Consider the following 15,762-nt stretch of genomic DNA (forward strand, 5'->3'; position numbering starts at 1 on the left):
CTGAGGAATGGAGTTAAGGAAGCCTTTTTAAAAAAAAATAACATTCAACAACTGCACTGAAACAGGAGAAAAGATTTAAAAGAATTTTGTTTAAAGAAGACGTTCATAATCCCTTGTATTTTGAAAAGAAACATGTGCCTTTTAAAGTGCTTTCCAACCCTCCCAGCCAAGTTTCTTCCTAATATGTCAAAAGCACAGTAAGCTAGTCGCGTGCCAGAATAAACACAGGTTTCTTTAAAAGTTTTCTTTTCTTTACTTAGAATTTATTTATTTATTTAGAATCTCTTGGGTTGGGCTGTTATTTATTAGACTATGCACCTCAAACAAGTTTCCTTGCTTTCTTATTGCATTTTCATTATAGTTTCAAACTGCTGCTATTCCTATATATAATATATATATATATATATATATATATATATATATATATATATCCCAAATCCTTCTATACAATTGTTAACCATTTTTCAACCTTCTTTTGTTACTTTGTGTAACACCAGAAACATTCCTACCAGGAGTTCTATTTAAAATTATATGCGTTGGCACAGAGCAGATTTGTTTCACTCCTTGCATTTCCCAAAATGCTATTTTCAGAGTTTCCAGAAGAACATCAAAGTCCCTACAGACATTTTTTTTTTGCACTGTGATAGGGTAGAAAGATAGTAACACAAACAAGTGTAAGTAAATGCACACTTGCTGTAATATGGACTCCAGCTCTTGTTATACACAGATAGACAGACTTTGGGTTTTATTGCATAGTTTAAAAAACTGAATTAATGCTGCCAAATTCAATTCAAATTTGGGATACATCTGGATTTTATCACGTGTTTTTGCTGCCACCACCACTGGGCGTCCCAGGTAACATTTGGCTATAATACAAGTTCAGCTGATTTGCAAAGCCAGGAGCAACCAGCTTTGCAAATTGGCCAGCTGAACTCAGATTCTAGCCGGACGTCACCCAGAATAATAATAATAATAATAAAATTTTATTTGTATACCACCCTTCTAGAAATCAGGGCGGTGTACAACAAGCACCTGCCTGGTGGCAGCGGCACCTAATATCTATGTGATAAAATCAGGATGTATCCCAAATTTGAATTGAATTTGACAACGGCAATTCAGTTTTTAAACTATGTGATAAAATCCTTATTTAAGCTGGTATACAACTCTGAGATCCAATATGGCTGCATCCTCATTTCTGAGTTTCTCTCTTTCACTGCAGATTGCAAAGGCATTTCTCACAGAGTACCCTGCTTATCAGGCAAGACGGAGTCACATAATGGCAGCATATAAGACAGAGTAGGGTTTTTACAGGATAGGTGTACAATGTCAGCTATTTATGACATACCCAAATTCTAGAAAGTCACTAAAATGCACATCAGAGCACCTTTGCCATTTGCCATGAAGCCAGATGTGATTGTCACTGTAGAGATTCAAATACAATTTTCAGCACTATAATAGAGTGGAGAAAAGTAGATCAGAGCATAGAGAGCTAGTGCAATGTAATAGTTTTAGTGTTGAAATAGGACTCCAGGAGATCAGAGTTCAAATGCCATGGAATTCTTTTGGGGGACCTTAAGCAAGTCAGACTCTCAGCTTCAGAGGAAGGCATTAGTAAACCCCCTCTAAATCAACATTACCAAGAAAACTCTATGATACATTCACCTTAGGGTTGCCCAAAGTTGTAAATGACTTGAAGGCACAAAACAACAACAGCAACAACAACAACATTATATAATATAATATATCACAGTACAGTACAGTACAGCATAGTATAACATAGCATTGCTTAACATAGTGTATCACTCAATTCAGAAATGCAAGGAGGAGTGTGGGAATCTCTGGAAATATATAAAATAAAGCACCTCCCTATCCTACCCTACTCTATTAAAATACCTGCACATCTTCACCATATCAACATAAACAGCAAATAAACAATGCTGAATTGATGAAAAATGATGAAAGCCTGTAGAAGGTATTAGTGTTACAACATATTAAACAATATATTGCATGTGGAGTTGCCCCCATGATATTTTGTTTCCATGCCTGTTTCTTCACATAAACTGAGCCTTAGGAACACTGTAAGTTTGGTGTTAAGTTTAATAGATGCAATTATTGCCTACAGAGAATAAGAAATGTAAAATATATTACTGCTTGTCTATGACTATGCAAGTTTTAGTTTCTGAAGGATAGTTCATTATAAGATTGAAACATGGAAAAGTAGGTCAATATGAACTATAAAGAAGTAATTAGCATCTGGTTAAAGATGCACATTTTGTCCCAATTGTTTCAGACAGCTAGTGCCCTATTCACAATTTTATCGTGACCTGCACAATCTGTTGCAATGGCAGAAGTAAATCAAAATTTCTGCTCAACCCACCATCCTTCTTACTAAAGTGGATAAAGTTTTAATTTCTCACAGGAACAACTTTTAAAGGAATTCTTAGATTTATTTTTTTTTTTTAGTACAAAGTCCAAGAGGTGAGATGGTGAATGGTGAAGCTGAGAGAGATGGTTTCATTATGACTAAACTTGAGAATTGTTACAATGTTATACACCTATATTTATATCTAGTTATAAAGCTTGCTAGTACAGACACATGTAAGTTTTATTTCAGTAGTACAATGTACTTCCAGGTCATATACCGAGCTGCAACAGTGCCTGCCTCTGTGCTGCCAAAAAATATCTCACTGTCCACTAAGGGAAGAAAGGGCTCCATCTCCTTGATGGATTCCTGGTCCAGTCTACCATGGTATTTCTAACATTCAGATTTTATTTGATATGCAGCAGAAATCAGCAATTATATTCACTATGCAGCACCATTGTAACAAAGTAGGTTTTTTTCTCTTTTGCTAAGGGTCTCCCTTAAATTAAATTGAATTGTAGTGCTTACTTACATTATTTAATTACATTAAGCAATTTTAAGTGAACATAAAACTAGACTGGCTGGATTAGATCCATAAACTGTGGGTTTCAAAACTGTCCACTAGTAGCTTGTGGTCCAAGCTGGGGAACCCTCATAATTTCATCATAAGGAATCTCTTTTCTCAGACCACAAGCTACCCCTCTGTCACCAAATGGGGCCAACCAGACATCTTCTTAGAAGTTCACAAGCAGAAATAGTGATAAATGCACCCAATGGTTTTCCATGATCTGACAATCAAAGGTGCACTGCAGAGTTGATCCTACCAGTGCGGAGCTGGCTGCCTGAAGCAGCAGATATGGATACTGACTGGTGAAGCATTAAAAGACAGAACAGTAAGCCATATCACTTGATGGTTCTTTTCTCTTTAGGAAAGCTCACTGATGATCTCAGATATAGTAGAGGATGCATCTTGGCACCAGTTTTGGAGTAATAATTCAGTTACCAATCTGGATGGCTTTCGTAAATGGAGTGACAGAGGCAGGGGAGCATTCTTGTACTTTGCCTCAACAGAGAAAGGAAAGTTCCTTTTCATACAACTGAATATAATGATATGTTGAAGCTATCCACAAATGGGACGCAGTACATTATCCTACCACTGGTCAGATATTGGTAGTTTTACCATGTCATTAGTTAGTAGCGCTCTTGAAGAGTTCCTCAAGCAGAAAAATGTTGTGCGTCAGCCCTAGGACACTACTCTGAACATGGAGAGGAGACATCATTCTTAGTTATCATGATAGCCAGTGTAGCAGGATGGTAGTGAACCTACCAAAGGGATATCATTTCTCAGCAGAAAACTCATAACAAACATAAATATGTGCTCTGGCTTAGTATTCTGGTATCTGAAAGACTCACTGAAGAATGTCAGCTATTTTTGTTGTATGGTTTTGAGACTATCCTCCCTTAGAGACAAACTTGACTGCATTGTTCTGTTATCTCCAGATTTCATCAGTGCATCCCTCCATTTTACACACATCAATCTGCTCAGCCATCACTAGTCTTATATATGTATAAGGCCTTTACTTGTGTGCTCTACCTGAAGATACATGGTTGTTGAAATATAAAAGAAGTCATACTGGTTTACTTATTTTGGACCCCCCCCCCCAAAAAAAAAAAAAAGTTAGCTATCCATCACAGTATGCCAAAATTCTGAGCTCTTGTGAGGAAGATAAGGTAAGAAAGAAAAATAATTGAAATGATTAAAAATCAGCACCACAAAAAAGGGGATGCTGGAGGATATCAGTGAAACTTTTATTTACAGGCCCATTTTTATATTTTCCTCCTAGCCTAACCACCATCCCTGTTATGAAGATTTGGAAGTTTGGAAGGTAGACAGTTTCTTGTTTCCTATCAAAATACACACAATTGTGGTGGAAATATTCCTTGTTGAAATAAAAAACTATAGAAAGATGGAGTCACCTTTGTCAGCCAGAGAGATGGTTTCTGAAATAAAGGCTTGGAGTTTAGAAAAACTAGAGCAAAGGAATAACGAGTGCATCTTGACCTGGATGAAAGCTGGCACCAGTAAAAAGACATAACATAAACTACTGAGATAAGGACATTCAGAAGCAAGGTTAGGAGGAAAGCCACTGAATTCCTACAGGAGGGGGTAAGGAGTGATGATGCAGTTTTAATGTATGCATGTATTTCTGTTCTGATTGTAAGAATTCTGTATGTTTAAATTGTAATTAGCCAATCAGGTGTATTGAAGAAGCTTCTTTGTCTTGAATAATATAAAAAGAGCCATTTTGTCTTGTTCGGGGTCTCAGCTTTTGGAACTTGAATTCCACTGAGTTCATTGTTTTCCTTTGTCGACAACTGGAAATAAACTTATGGATTTTCAATTACTAGGTCCTCTTGCCAATCCTATTGCTCTGCCAATCCTAGAAATTTAAGTTTCCTGACATTTCTGTTACACAATATTTCAGCATGAGAAGGTCAAGAAGTGTGCCCTTAGGAGCTGTGTTACCATAAGTAAGCCTGCCTTGTGCTTTAATAGTCTAGATAGAGACCAATCATATGTAGCTTGTTTAAAGTGATTCATCCTAGTGCTTCAGTTTAGCCTAATACATGTGTTCATTCATATTTGTAAATTAAACCTGATGCATATTGACAACTTGCTGGTCTATGAGACTACATCAAAAAAGGATATTTCCATTCAACAATACTGATGCATGCCCTCCGAATGGGATTTTTCAGTGTTAAACATAGCAATGCCCGGGGAGGACGTGTAGCTGTAGTGGTACCCTGTTTTTTCTGTTTCCCATACTGCTGCCGCTTCCTCTGCGTGGAGCTAGCGGTGGATATTGTTGCATTGCCAGCAGCTCCCATCAATTTGGCCTGCCTGGCAGCATCGATGGCAGCCTGCCAAGAGAGGGCTGCACCTGGAGTAGGGATATGCTCAGGCGCAAGCCCTGCAGCTGCATTGGCGTTCATGTTGGCATGAGCTGGACGGGGACTCACATAATTGGAACCTAGAAAAAGGAAGGGGGAAGAGATTACAAATAGAATATATTTGGCAAAAATAGTTTGAAAAAAATCTAAATCTAATAGGCAAATTAGAAGGCTCATATATATATATATATATACTTATACTAAAGCCAGTTCCTGATGTTCAGACACAGTCTAATATGACATACAAAACATAGTCAAGCTGTGGGATCATAATGAGAAACACACCCTCCAACACTGAAAATAGGAACATGACTAAAACAAACCTGCTTTATACCATAGAATCACAGAATCCTCTATTGGGGGCATTTACACTTACTGTTTTGTCCCGAGGACATCTGGATCTCTGCAGTGATGCAATACCAGATTGGTGTTCCCTCTATGTTTTCTGTTCCTAAATCCCTCTGTGGCATTTTAATCCTGTTGCCATTCATGCTTGCCATCAGAGCGATTTAAAATGGAGGTGCCTCCATTTCTGGGAACGATGCAGTGAAATCTGAATCGATTCGGTAGCATACTCACACTACTGAAGATGTGGATCATTGTGGCTCTTAAAAAAGATGCGGGGGAAAACCCAGTATCAAATATACTGGGTTAAGTGGGCCTGAGTGGTTTTCTGGTAGCCCCATTGCAAACTGCACTGAGTGCAGTCAGGGCAAATGTGGACACCATGAAAATAATCTGGTTTCACACTGGGTTATTTTCATAGTGTGAATGGAACCATAGACTTGGAAGAGATCTCAAGGGCCATGCAGGGAGACACAATCCAAAGCACTCCTGACAGATGGCCATCCATGCTCTGCTAATAATAATAATAATAATAATAATAATAATAATAATAATAATAATTTATAACATGTAAGCAAAAACAGACAATAAAACACAGATAATAAAAAAGGTTAAAATGCTAGAAAAACATACTACTATAGTAAAACAACTCATTATCAGCCACGACCCATGCTGACAACCTTAGGCACACTCAGCAACTCAGAAATCCGGCTAATCAAAGAGAAATGTCTTCAATCCTTTGCAAAAGCAGATACGATGCTCTTCCAGTCAAAGGTGCAAAAGAAGACTGTTCCTCAAATGCGGAGTCAGATCCTGAAAGGCTCGCAGCCTTGACAAAGCTGTATGGGACTTACCAAAGAGGGAGACCCATGATGTATCCTCATGATGTATCTCAGAAAGCTGTACTCTGTTGTTGCACCACAACTGGACACAATATTCCAGGGGAGGTCTGACCAATATATATTAATATATATTGATCCTCATCAGTTGACTTTCTTTCTTTCTTAGCCTTCCTACTCTCTCTCTATCTCTCTTTGTTATACAATATTTGCAAAGAATAATAAAAAATAATACTTATCAAATTTTATTTGCATCTAAACTTATATCTATTTAAGATTTCTAAAAGCATCAATGCCATAGCAAAATGGAAACTTCAAATAATATTAAAAGAAGCCAAACAATCTGGAAAAGTAAATACACAAATCAGGTGGAGCTGGCTTGTAGCTCGCATGTCAGTGAAGAAGTGGATCTGCTTCAGATTTTAGACTGACCTTCGAAGGAGCTATTCCATAAACATAAATCCTGAACTGATTTTACACATATGGTTTAGCATCTTAGATAACTCCTTTAAAATTCAGACCAAAACCCAAAGTGGATTCACCATCCCACTCAAATGGGATCATCCATCACTATCTGCAACTTTAAATAAATCTGCAACTTAAAAAAAAGGGTTCGTGGACGAAGCCAAACATCATGCACAATAATGCCTAAAAAGCATGCAGTCCTTTTGTAATCCTATCAACATACCACAAGATAATACACCAAAGAAAAATTACATTTACTAATATTATAATTCAGTTAATGAAAACCAAATTACATGACATTGCCAATGAATCCAGTTCAAACCTACTAACTGCAAATCTTGCATAAATGTTCAAGTTAAAGTGAAAAGTGCAAATGTATCAACTAGTTGGAAATAAGTCCTCGTAATTTCACAAATTCAATTTGTGAAACATATGACTATATCCATTTACTAATTTCTACAATGAGCCAAAGTTCGTTGTTTTAATTAGATTTCAGAATGCTTAAAAAATAATATCTCAATAATAAAGTTATTAATGACAAGAGTTAATAACAGAGTCCTTAATAACAGAGTTGTTAAGAGTTATTAAAAATGATTGTACATAAATAATTCAGATTTTCATCAGATCTGAAGCAGTGCCTGAACAACATAAGTCTGCCCTCAAACAAATTTAACCTGAGTCAAAACAGATGGGTTAAAAAAAAAACATGGCATACCGAGGCCACAGCAACCACATGTGCCCAGCCCCGATCTGGGCTGCCACCAGAGTTTTGAACTGGGCCAGCAAAAGGAGCTGTATTTTACCCCTCCTTTGGGCCCAATTCTTTTCAGATGATGTGGGTACAGTGCAGCTTCCCACCGTGTTTGGGGTGTGCATCATCTAAATGTTATGCTCTGAATGCTGCAGAAAACTGTGCGATTTGGCCCATCTGTTTCAGGCCCCATGATAAACAGACCCACCAATTACTTACATCAGTCATGTTTGAAACTGAGAAGTACAAGAAGAATGTACAGGACTTATTACAGTCCTAGCAACACATGTGATTTTAAGGATATGTGGATCTGGAAACAAATTTGTCACCAGTCTCTTATTCCCCACATCCAATCTAGTGAAAAGGAACCAAATGACTTCTTGTTTGGATACATTCGAGTACTGCCCCCTTGGCAAGACTGATGTGAAATCATTCTTCCCAAAAAGTGTATCAAAAAAGAAAAGAAAAGAAAAGAAAAGAAACCCGCCAGGGAAAAAAATGGAATAAAAGGCTAGTCAGCAGTAAGGAGGTTGAAACTATGGTCAGTTCATTTAAATGTATCCATTACATTACACTCCCGTAATTCCAGATTAGTGAACTTGGAGCTACTTCTCTCATAACATAATCTTAATAAAGATGGTGAAGGCCCGGTACACACGGGAGCTTTGTGGCGTAGCGGTGGCGATTTTAGGGTTTGGGAGTGCTCAGCAACCACACGTTTCCGAACCCTAATAGCTACAGATGCTGGTATCATGATGGCCTCCCATCCATACGGGGGCCGCCATGATGCTGCCGCTGCTGTACAGCAACTAGACATCACTGGCAGGAAGTGGCATCATGGCGGTGCTCCTTCCTGCTTGCAACGCCACAAAAAAGAAGCCGCTCTAGGGGTTTAGTTGCCGCAATGCTGTGCAACATAGAGGGGCGGCGTTCCGCCGCTGGTGTGTATCGGCCCATAAAAACACAACTTTGCACAATACAGTTCAAAGGTGATGGCATATATGTGTTGACTGCTAAATCTCATGATATCCTGACCTATATGTTAATCAGATATAACAGCTCATACTTCACAGAGAGTTTTCATATCATAAGAAGTGAATTGCTCATGAACCCCAAATTAATTGTCTGCCAACAAAGGCAGTCTACACATTCAGTTTTGACTAACAGCTGACAAAAAGGGTATATACCTGTTGCCTGAACATCCCAGTACAATGATATTTTATTTTATGATATTTTTCTCTGCTTCAAAACTAGATTTCTACTCTCAGCATAAAATTGGCTTTATAAAGATCAGATCTTTCTAAGTGGTTTTGTACTCTGACATGGAAAAACACTGGTGGAAGAATCAGAATGTTCACATCACTTGTAAAAGTTACTTAAAATATTTATATACCCTTATCTTGCAAGTATTCATAATTCAGATGGCTTACAACTAGCCTGCACTGACATGCAATCTTGTCCTGAGAAATTTTTGTTATATCTCATTTAGGTTCTTTTAATTGTCCCTTCCACATCTTTCAGTTATTTCAGAGCTAATTTTGCTTTGGTTCAAATCTGGTGGCAATTTAGTGTGTTAAAATTCCACCCACATACCTCTTCATTAACATTATTTTCATTTCATCTGAAATTTCTACAGAATTCTTTTTGGGGGTGGGAGAGAGAACCATCCAAAAGAGCCCTGTGACACAATAATGTCTGTAATTAATTTGTGTTACCTGTATGTTTGTATGTCATATGTCTGTATAATAATAAAAAAAAATAAATAAATAAAAAACAAAAGAGCCCTGTGACAACACTAATAAAGGCTATTTTCCACGATCAGGAACTCAACAATCAGTATTTGACTTTGAGAAACTGATGAGCTAAAGACTTTCCAAAACCTAAGGCATCTGATGTGGAAACTTTGCTCCAAAAACAAAAAAATCATCTGTGGATTTTCAGTGTCTTTCAGATACCACTTTTTCTCCTTCTATGTCTTCTTACAGACAAACCCAGGTCCAAACACTCTTCTTCAAACATCGGTTCTTCATTTTATTCAAAACATTTTAAAATAATCTGTCAATAAAATATTTTAAAATCAGCTCACAACAAGATGTTAAAACAGAAAAAAAAACCCAACATATTTTTGTCTTAGATTTCAGTGGGAGATTGTGGGTGATTTGAGATGGAAAAAAATGTTCTGAAATACCTTTAGGTGGTTCATAATGATTACTGCAATGGTGATTTCTCTCTTTAATTTTAACTACTCTATATAGGTATATTTTTGCTGCTGGTAAGGGCAATGAAGCTCTTGTGGGTAGTCCAAAGCGTTCACCCCTAACCAACTCAGAGGGTATGGGCACTAACTGGACTGGATCTCAATAACCGGACAGTTTCATATATGAGTAAGCAGTCTTTCTGATCTAACATTTACTAGCTCCATACCAGAATTTTCATTCCCTTCCGCCCATTTGTTAGGGAAACATCAGTTAGTTCAGAATGCTAAATCACAAGAGAAGCCTACACAAGCAAAACAAACACCCCAGATATCTCCCTCTCCCTCAGAACACATAGATGTGCTCTCTTCCTGCAAAAGTTCAAGATTGTGTGGAGGATGATGCCTGGTGATGTGTTATAACTTTCTATGTTTCCTTTATTATATTTGTTATTGAGGAGTAGATTTGCCAGGTGAAATAAACGACAGGACTCCTATCCCTTTAATGGTTATGTCATAGAGTAAATTTCAGCAGGAATTCAACACCTGATGGAGTTCCTTCTTCTACACAACCATTAAAGGACAGGAGTCATGTCCTTTATTTGACTAGCAATTCTATGAGGGCAGTGTATATGTATGTGCATGTACCATATATACTCAACTATAAGTTGACCCCATGTATAAGTCAAGGGCAGATTTTGGAGCCAAAATTATGGATTTTGATATGACTCATGGATAAATCAAGGGTAAAACTTAGGAGCATTTAGCAAAGAATGAAGCAAAGCAAAACAATGTTAAAAACTCACAAAATTCCAGCAGACATAGCTCTTTGTGCTCACCCTTAAGGCTGGATGGATGAGACAGTAGAGTGCTTCCAAGACACATTATACTCTTCCCTTTCACCAGGGGACGTTTCTTTCTTTTTAATGAGAGTTAAAATACAGTACTTACATTGATCCATGGATAAGTCGACTCAGATTTTTCAGGTCAATTTTTTGACCTAAATTTCTAGACTTATACATGAATATATACAGTATGCAAAACATGATCAATTCAAATTTCACATTCAAAAAATAATAAACTGTCCCAGGGTTAGTTTTCTAACAAACCTAATCAAACCTTGCAGGGGTGGCTCCAGAACATAGGAAGAGAGGACAAGAACCCCTTGACAGAACCTCAGTCTTCCATTGTCCCCTATTTCTGGATTTCTATCATTACTTAAAGGAAAGACATTTCTCACAAACACAATGCATTCATGTATTATCCTCTGGATTAGGCAGGGATGGGTACAATAGAGCCTGTGAGCTGCATGTGTCCTCCAACCCCCTTTTTGTAGCCTGTAGTTTAATTTTTAATTGACACGCAGTCTGCCACCAATGTGGGACACAGCTTGCCCACCTTTGGCTTTACCTTGGCCCTTCCATTGCTCCAGTGTTTTTTCTGGTGCTACCACTGAGACCTTGTAATCAATAAAAAGGCCATTTAAAGTTCACACTCAGACTACACAGACTAGAGAGCAGTGAAAGATATTCTAGAGGCCATACAAGATGACCTCAGCTGTGTTAGCAAACACTTTTCACAGTGGGGGATAGACAATGTACTTGAAACGCACAATTTTCAAATTACAAGGCCTACCTAAAGTTATACCAATCAGCCACTAGCTGAGAAAACAACCAACCAACTTCAGAGTTCCTATGTCAGAATACAGAATCCTTAAATTCTAGTAGATGTTTTCGTTATCTGACAAATAGCCTGTGGCCCCTGTTGTGGTGTATTAGTCATAATTATGTTAGGAGGTTAGATTGCCTGAAGTTGTGTAGATATGAGCAAACTGTAATTATTCCTTACTGCACATAAGAAATGTATTCCATTTGTCTGAGCACTAGCTGCCCTTGGGAGACTGCTGTTCCTTTCACCTCAGAAAAGGTGTTGTTGTGCCTCATATTTTCAAAAGAAAAGGTAAAGTGGGAGGAAGCTCCTGCATAGAAGACAGAGGATCTGTCACCCCTCATGGAAAAACCCACTTGCAGTTTTGCACAGATTGTGCCCCGATTTTCAAAGGGATTACCAGCCAAACACAGTAAAGTCATTTTATGCAGGCAGATTAATTGCAGTACTGTGAGTTAATATACAAAGAGAAAGAGACCAAAGCCAGGGAAGCAACTTGAGAGGAGATTAATATGCATTGAAGGAAAACAAATGTAGCCTATTTCTTTCCAGAGGAGTGTTGATATTGTTTTTCTAGAAGTAAATCAGAGAGCTCAGTGTCTAAAGGAATTCAGAAAATTTGTTAACATAGTATCCAATATGACAGCTTGCTTCCTTGGAATAGTTTTAATAGGGAACCATATATTGTCCAGAAGCAAGCCACAAACATCTTAGGCCTGATCCAGTTTAAACTCATAAGCTTATTGCACAGCACTTGGAGGAACGGGAATGGAACAGAACAGAATGGGGGAAACGTGTGTTACCGCACAGAAGAATGCCGCCAATGCCACCAGGAGTCCCCAAGCTGTTCCATTGTAGCCGATTTTGAAGAAAGGTTCAAAATTGTCCTTCAAAATCAGCTGTCATATTGGCGCACACCTGTCTACATGGCACACCCATCTAAATGGCGCTGCACACATCATGGCATGTGAGCACACCTATGGCACCCCTTCTGGAATGCTTCTTTTTGCTCCTTCCAGAGGCCATGGCATGCGGTTGCCACAGCCTCCATCCAGGGTGAAAAGGGGTGGCTGGCCCTACGTCTGCAGCAACTGAAGTAAGCCAAGGGAAAGTAGGAAAGAAGGAAGAGGAGAGAGAAACTAGGACATTTTAAAAACTGCTGAAAAAGTAGGATGACAAAGGATTAATCAAACCATCTGTGCCACACTAGCATAGTTGGAGGGCATGTTTGCATCCATTTTCTATGTTGTTTCTATATTCTGTTTTGCATTTAGCTACTAAAATGGTTTATAAAAAATTCCCATAAATATAATCACATTAACTTTTAAATCCTTGCTTTTCAAAACCTTAAAATCTAATTTGTTGTCGATTCAACTAAGGTCTCAGGTTTTAATTTCCATCGCATGTAATTGCCTTTCCATGCTACCCAGCACATTAAGTCACTTGGATCAATAAGACTAAAAAGAAACTTTCAGGCTTTTTTGATAGAGGCTGCCAGGAAATAAAAATGGACAAATCACAGGATGGGCTGAATAAAATTGTTTGATAATCTTTCTTCTAGCTTTCACCAAGGTTTTATCAGGCTCAAACCAGTATTTTTAATACCAATATTTCTTAGACTATCACTAGAAAATTATTATTATTATTATTATTATTATTATTAAGAAGAATTCTATTTCAATTCCAATTTTTGCTTCTCAAAAAACAACAACATTTTTCTCAGATATGATCAGGGGAGTATATAACAGAAATTCAGCAGCTTAGTGCACTTGAAATGCAAAACATTCAAATCCTGTGCAGACATTAAGGAATGGCAAGGTTTCATCATCTCTTGTATTTTATCCTGCTTAATTAATTGAAGTCAAACTACCTCTACACTTTGAATTCATATTAACTGGGACTCACCCTGATAGATCAGGTGGAATGGATATGTGATAGCCCAAATGCAATAAACAAACAAACATGCCTGTTACCCAGTTTGAATTTAACAAACATTTTATGTTTGTTTGTTTTGGACAATAGTGAACCACCCACCACTGTGTCCTCATACAAAATATCCTATTTCCAAATATGCAATGAAACATTTCTCTCAACTACAATATATTGTTTGAGCTAGGATATGGAGTACTTCTGGAACAGATGCATTTCCTTAAGGAAATATTTGTGTACTACATGTAATGAATGAGCAAGAACACCTTCTCTGCTGTATTACAAAATTAACCAGAAAATCTACAAAGGCAATTTGATGAATTCCTGATTTGAATATGCAGTTATCAGGATTCTTCAAAATGAAGATGTTCACACAGTACAGTAGTAATTACTGTGTTCCTAGCATGCTGGGCTAGGACTTGGTTGTTGCACAGTAAGCAGCTGTGTTATTCTACTTTTCATAAATGGTCTGCAAATCTGAAGATTTTTCTTTTGATTTTTATTGCTTACTAGTTACGTTGAACAAGGGCAGGAGTGGGCATGGAGCCCATGGGCACTGCACCTTCATAACTGAAAACTTACCACTAATTTATTTGGACACAATTGTCTCAACAAATACTTCTGATATGGGCAGAATCACTATTTTCCTGCACAAGCCACTAAATTTAATTGCTACCAAATAGAAATTTCCACTTTACTTATAATGCTGATATGTGGTTGTGCTGGCATCATTACTGTAAATTTCACTGCAAAATGTGTTGTTGCAACCTTTTAAATGACTCTGAATGTACCTATAACTATAAGCCAGTGCTTCACTGTGTTTTGCTTGCCCGTTCCTTCTGTTCAGGGTTCATGTTGTTTACTTTCTTTAAGTGTAATGCATGCCTCTAGATACAAGAGGAGGTCACTTCATGCAAGATTATTCCCAGGAGGCAAAGCTCCCTTTTGCTACGTGGACTAGAGATATGCTTTTGCTGTAACTTTCATGAGCAAAAACTATGCAAATAAGAGCAGCACTTTTCTGGGGAGAAAAACAATATTCCTTATATATTGCTTGATACTTCAGAACACAAGCTGTATTAGGCTTGTTTCTACTAAAATAGGATGGACGATAATGGAGCCTTTTATCTTGAATTAATTTCAAATGATCAGTCACTAATGGCAGATTTATATGAACAAATATTGCAAATATTGATTCCTGATAAGGACCTGTCTCTTTTATGAGACTCTAAGTCTGCAGACATTCGCTATACTAAATAATTATAGGCAGTAACAAATGGCTTGATCTTCAGACAGTTTATAGAAACAGATTCAATTAGAAACACTAGGGCTCTTCTGAAATTGGAAGGAAACCGGCTGATTCTACACGAAACAGCTTGTACAAAACTGGTAAAATAGCTAAAGAATATTTGAATGGACACATTTGGAATTTTACCCAAGAGAGGCTTATTGTTGTTTCCAGGAAACAAAAGGTAATGAAGATATTTAATGCTATCATATAAACAAAATGAAATAACAGAGAAGGATCGTAGAAGACCCATGATGGAGTCTGGAATGTAGCATATTATTTCACATCATTTAACCATAGCCAAGTGGTGTCCCCAGAGAGCAAAAGCCAGAGAAAACCTGTCACGCCTCCTAGTCCTACCCAGTGTTGCATTCATGTAATACACTTGTCCCATTTGCTGGGGTTAGGGGCACAGGACCCCCATGAAAGTGAAAAAATTCCACAAATAAACCTGAGAGAATACCTCTCTAGGAATTTCTAGGTCCTCAGCAGAACTCTGTGGTCAACATCTGCCTGAATTTGACTATAAAATCATGTTTCAGGACCTACAAATGCCTAGAAAGGTGTTTTCTCTTGGAATCTTTAGCTCCTCCACTCCAACCCTATGGTCAACGTCCAGCAGAATTTCTCTGGAGAACCTAGAGATTACTAGAGAGAATATATTAATCAAATTCATGAATAATCAAATCCACAAAAGTCAAAGCCGCACATGGGAGGGACAAGTGTAATTACAATTAAATGTATACACATATGTGTGTGAACACATATATGAAAATACACACAAGCTGCTGATGATTATATAATAAAATGATTTTTGTAAGCTACCAGTGTTGGACCAGCTGTATCACCCTGTGGAGGGAGGAAGCTCTTAATGTGTGGGCCACCATAGAGCAAACCCTATCCCTACTGATCTTCAGAAACCTATCCAAGGTTGTAACTGTCTGTAACATTGGCTATGCTAGCTAGGGT

The 15,762-nt window shown here is 37.8% G+C and overlaps 1 protein-coding gene across 1 annotated transcript in view; it reads right to left on the reverse strand.

Moving 5' to 3' along the window:
- Positions 1–5,053: 5,053 nt before the first annotated feature.
- LOC149311721 (voltage-dependent L-type calcium channel subunit alpha-1C-like) overlaps positions 5,054–15,762 on the reverse strand; it is a 52,593-nt gene continuing 41,884 nt past the window's right edge. Inside the window, exon 2 of the mRNA XM_089526600.1 lies at positions 5,054–5,394. Coding sequence (XP_089382726.1) covers positions 5,054–5,394 — 341 coding nt within the window. The remainder of the gene's footprint in view (positions 5,395–15,762) is intronic.

This window comes from Sceloporus occidentalis, unplaced genomic scaffold (assembly GCF_023333645.1).
Source record: "Sceloporus occidentalis isolate IW3139 unplaced genomic scaffold, rSceOcc1.0.p SCAF_5, whole genome shotgun sequence".
Classification (NCBI taxonomy): Eukaryota; Metazoa; Chordata; class Lepidosauria; order Squamata; family Phrynosomatidae; genus Sceloporus; species Sceloporus occidentalis.